Source organism: Lipotes vexillifer, unplaced genomic scaffold (genome assembly GCF_000442215.2).
Source record: "Lipotes vexillifer unplaced genomic scaffold, Lipotes_vexillifer_v1.1 scaffold382, whole genome shotgun sequence".
Lineage (NCBI taxonomy): Eukaryota > Metazoa > Chordata > Mammalia > Artiodactyla > Lipotidae > Lipotes > Lipotes vexillifer.
This window is the reverse complement of record NW_006780611.1, coordinates 3311751-3316431: the sequence shown is the minus strand read 5'-3', so window position 1 is coordinate 3316431 and position 4681 is coordinate 3311751. Positions and strand designations below refer to the sequence as shown.

At 55.8% G+C, this 4681-nt stretch overlaps 1 protein-coding gene across 1 annotated transcript in view; it reads right to left on the bottom strand.

Annotated features, from left to right (window-relative positions):
• Nucleotides 1–1067, bottom strand: part of CERK (ceramide kinase) — a 35734-nt gene extending 34667 nt beyond the window's left edge. Inside the window, exons 1-2 of the mRNA XM_007454086.1 lie at nucleotides 1055–1067; nucleotides 837–890 (exon numbers count right to left, since the gene is read on the bottom strand). Coding sequence (XP_007454148.1) covers nucleotides 837–890; nucleotides 1055–1067 — 67 coding nt within the window. The remainder of the gene's footprint in view (nucleotides 1–836; nucleotides 891–1054) is intronic.
• Between the last annotated feature and the right edge of the window lie 3614 nt (nucleotides 1068–4681).

Genomic DNA, 4681 nt, shown 5'->3' with positions numbered 1-4681 from the left:
GCGCGTCCGGAGCCTGTGCTCCGCAACGGGAGGGGCCACAACAGTGAGAGGCCCGCATACCGCAAAAAAAAAAAAAAAAAAAAAAAAAAAAAAGTTCTCATGCAGTAGAATCCTTTCCAAAAATGGACTGAAATTTGGTAACCAAACCTGGGCTGGAAGTTTCAAGGCTTTTGCTGACAAGAGATGCGATTCTTCTGTGCTCCCCTCCCCAAGGAGTGCGACTGTGCCTCGTGTGACAGGCAGTTACCCTCCCACAAGGGTGGTAACCGAAGGGCCACCGTGTTCCGGAGGAACCACAGGCAATGCCCGCGGGACAGGGCACCCATGCTGCAGGCCCGCAGCTCTCCCAGGACAGCTAAGGACTCCGGCGCTGTCACCACCGTTCTCGGTTCTGTTCTACCCTTTTCAAGTGCTCACTGTGACCCACGAATGCTGAGTGTGCTTCACGGCTGTGACTCAGGGGGAGAAAAGTCCCTGCTGTCTGTCAGTCTGCTTATCTTACAAGTTCCTGGATGGCCGAGCGCACAGTGACCTCTGTTACCCCAGGAGACCGACCGCCCGTGTGTCAGCGCACACGTACCCCGTGCTGGTGGTGAGGTGGCCAGGGTCCCGCGGACATCAAGGAGGCCAAGGGCGACCAGAGCAAAGACAAGTTCACAGTCAAGGGCACTACTCTGCTCCCAGGACACGCCATCCGCGTGAGAGGGATCACACGGGACAGGACAGGTCCCCACGGAGCACCTGATGCATCACGTCACAGCCTGAGACGCACTCCCACGGGAACTAGACGGCGATGAGGCCAGAGAGAAAAGCCGGGGTGCTGGCAGCCACGCAGCCCCACCCCGGGGCACCAGCACCGGGGCCCGTTCCCCGAGGAAGAGCCCGAGGGTCTGAGGTCACACCGCCTGACCCCCTGAGTAATTACGCAGGTGAAACGCGCCTCCCCCCGAACACGTGGGGCAGGAGCAGAGCGCTGCCCTCAGCTCACCACCTCGCAGAGTCCAGAAACACCGCGCAGGAAACAAATTCACTGGACCGTGGTCACCGCGCTCACACTGGCCCGCCATCCCCGCCTGCCCCGTCCCCGCCAGCGTGCCGCTCTCATCTGCTACACGACAGCATCACGGCCAGTGGGCAAAGCTGGGCTGCGACCTTCCAGACCCGACCCGCAGATCCACGTCAGGGCTGAAGGCAGACGCAGCCCTTTCCCGAGGCGCCCTGGGCGGCGAGCGCGGCACACCTTCTCCAAGGCCCTGCGGGGCGGGGCCCCTCCCTCCACTCATCAACACCTGCTCTGGTTTGACAGTGAGAGTCGGGAGAGCCGGCCGGCGCCACGAGAGACCCCACACGCTCGAGTCACATCACGATCACTTAGTGACCACACTGTCCCGGCACCTGGGGGAGCGGCGTCCCAGGCCCAGCAGACGACAGGTTTTGGACGTGATCGGGGAGGAGGGGAGGGGTCACGGGTGGAGGTCCCCTTGGGAGGCAGCGGGGGGCCCACAGGCCCGGCTGGTCTCAGAGACACCCGCGCGCCAGCTACCGCTCCCCACGGACAGAACCCCACGGCCTGCTGGGGCAGGTCGACGAACAGACGAGTGAGCAAAGGCACCGAGGCGGGGGACCTGCTGGTCGCTGACGAGCCAGGACAGATGCCAGCGGGCGGGGCTTGTGCCTGGCTGGGTGAGCCGCCCCCGCACCCGCTGCCTCCCCACTCAGCGGCCTTCCCTGGGCGCCTCCATGTGAGGCCTTAGGTGAAAGGATCTTCGGGGCTGGATTATGTGACATCACCGCCACCCGCGATGCCTATTCCGAACAGGAAAAGGCCACAAGGAGAGGGGCACACTTAAGTGGCTTCACAAGAAGGGAAGAATTTGGACTTCCAACGAGAGAGAGGCATTTTGAGGACTAAACCTATAGACGGGTTTTTTGTTTTTTTTTTTATAGACGGGTTTTCGATCTCTCTTCAAGCATTACACGTTTTCGCCTACAGCATAAATGTCACAAAGTACTCCACTCCGAGACGTGTGCCCGAGACCTTGCCACCAAGACAACAAACCACGGTCTCGAGCACCTGCCACCTGCCGTGGCCCGTGATGGCAGGTCCACACCTGCCCCAAATCCCGCGGGGGCGACGGAGGGGAGCACGGCGACTGACGGGTGGACGCTGGGTAAGTACCCTCCCCCTCTGCATGTCCACACACCCCACTAGACATTTCTAGAACAGTTTTCCAATTTCAGTCAAAACAGGCATATCCTGAAGGTAGCCACTTCTCAGGCACCCTACCCAACCCAGGCAACCCCCAATGGCTTTGCTCATATAGAAAAAAATCTGTCTTCTGACTCCACAGAAATGGGAAATTCGTCCGGCAGCTTGACGTTTCAAGATCGTGTTCTCGAAGCTCCACAAGGCGGTGGGCGGGTGGCACCCAAGCGCCCCGATCACCTGGAGGCCACAGTCCTGATCACAGCACACAGGCGACATCACTCAGGGATACGCCAGAAGCTTGGATATTCTCGTGTGAAATCTCCTGATTTAAAATGTTGACTACAATTTGAAAAGGAAAAGAAAACCTCACTGGACAAGTCAAAAAATATCTGTGGGCCAAATTTAGCCCAAGGGCGACCCATCAGCAGCCCCCTACAGACAACCCCCCCTACAGACAATCTGTAGTTACTCTGACCCTGTGGATCACAAATAAAACTGTATCACCCATAATGGCTAGCATTTCTCCCAGTCTAGCCTGACACACACAAAAAGTTTAAGTAAAATTAGATTCCTATCACTTTGGAAACAAAGTTGGACACAAACCAACATAGCTCCTCGTCGATACACAGCTCCTCGTCGATTTTTTACAAGCTCTGTAAGGCTACGCAGCTGCCACTCCAGGGTTATTTGTCTAGAAGAATGGCAGGTCCTACAGACTTATCAATAGCAGGTCACGTTTCTATTAGAACAATAATTGTTTCCACTGAATGATCCAGGTTAATAATTAAATTTCCATTTGTAACTATTTCTTATTGGGTTTTTGCCTGTTTGTTTTTTGTTTCTGGCCACACCACACAGCATGCAGGATGTCAGCTCCCCGACCAGGGATCTAACCCATGCCCCCTGCAGTGGAATCGCAGAGTCTCAATCACTGGACAGCCAGAGAAGTCCCTTACTAGTTTATTTCAATAACACAATAATTTCAAACAAAACTGCAAGTATATCCTAGTTACTTTAGCCCCAAAGTTCCTGCTGCTCAGATGAGGCGCTGCTCAATTATAATTTACTTGATCCAGTACAATGTGACCTTTGACCCTTGTCTGCACACCCGCAGTGGCCAGCACGTCACCAGGACACCAGCCTGGGAGGGAACCTGGTGTGTGTGTCCCATGTGCTGACCGTCTGTCCACCACTGCAGCTCTGGCAGCTACCCGGGGATGCTCACAGGAGGAACCCTCCTCCCCAGCAGCCTCCTACCTTTTCATCTCTTCTGACCCGAAGTCGAGCCTGGCTCACAAGCCCACCTTTCCTCACTCCGGCCAAACAGCAGTCCCCACTGTTGACCAGGACTGACAGTGGATCCAGAGTAGAAGCCAAGGCTGGAACTGGGCCCTGGCGCTTCCCAGCTGTGTGACCTTGGGCAAATGCCTAGCATCTCTGTGCTGAGTTACCTTCTCTGTAAAATGGGGACACGTGAGAATGAAAGGATTCTCACCTAAAGTGCTGAGAAGAGGGCCCGGTGCCTGGCCGCACCCACGTGTGTTAGCTGTTCTTAGCGCTCACCGTGGCAGGGGGCAGGTAGCATCTCTTACTATGACTCGGGTGCATGGGGCTAAGTGTCCTGAGAGGTAATCCTGTCCGAGACACTCTATCCCCTTAGGCTCAAGAAACTCCAGAAGGTGGCAAGTGCCAGCTGGCATCCTCACCAGCCAGGGACTGTACAGGCCCTAGGAGGGAAGCATGGGATCTACAGAAAAGGGCAGGTGAGGGCACTCAGATAAGGGACCCGGGATCAGAGGAAGAGGGAGGGCACCAGGCACTTTTCTTAGGAAAAGCGGCCCGACCAGTTTAGCTGTTTATAGTCAGCTTTACAGGGAAAAACAGCGGGCTGGGGGGGCTGGCAGAGCAGGCCAGGGGCCCACCTGGAGCCCCACAGGCTCTCTGTGGGCTCAATCAGTGTCCAGCTCAGTTGAGTCTATTTTTAAACCTTTCTAGATCATTCCAGGCACAAAATCTTTGGCATCTTTAGGTCCTAAAATATTTCAAGATGTACTTTTCTCTTAGAAGATATTCAATTATCAGGTATATCATGGTTTATGCTAAACCTTAACACACGTGAGTCACCAAGGCTCATGAGTAAACATTAAAAAGCCCAGGCACTGCGCCCGAAGCTGCCCCACCATGCTCCACTCACGTGCTCAGCACTGCTACGGGCCCAGCTAGCTTCAGACAGGGAGGCAGTGCTGGGACAAAAACCCTGCCCTCTGGCAGGTAACGATCAGATGTGGGAAGGCCTCTGAGGAACGAGGAAGTTGATATACGTGTTTTATCAACTTATCCAGAGTCATAAATGCTATGGAAAAGGCAGCGGAGCAGGTCCACGGGGCTGGGGGGCTGCAGGGGGATGGGATGCCTCACGGACAAAGGCTGATGGCAACCTAGGAGCTGGGCAAAGGCCCTGGGGCACGAGCA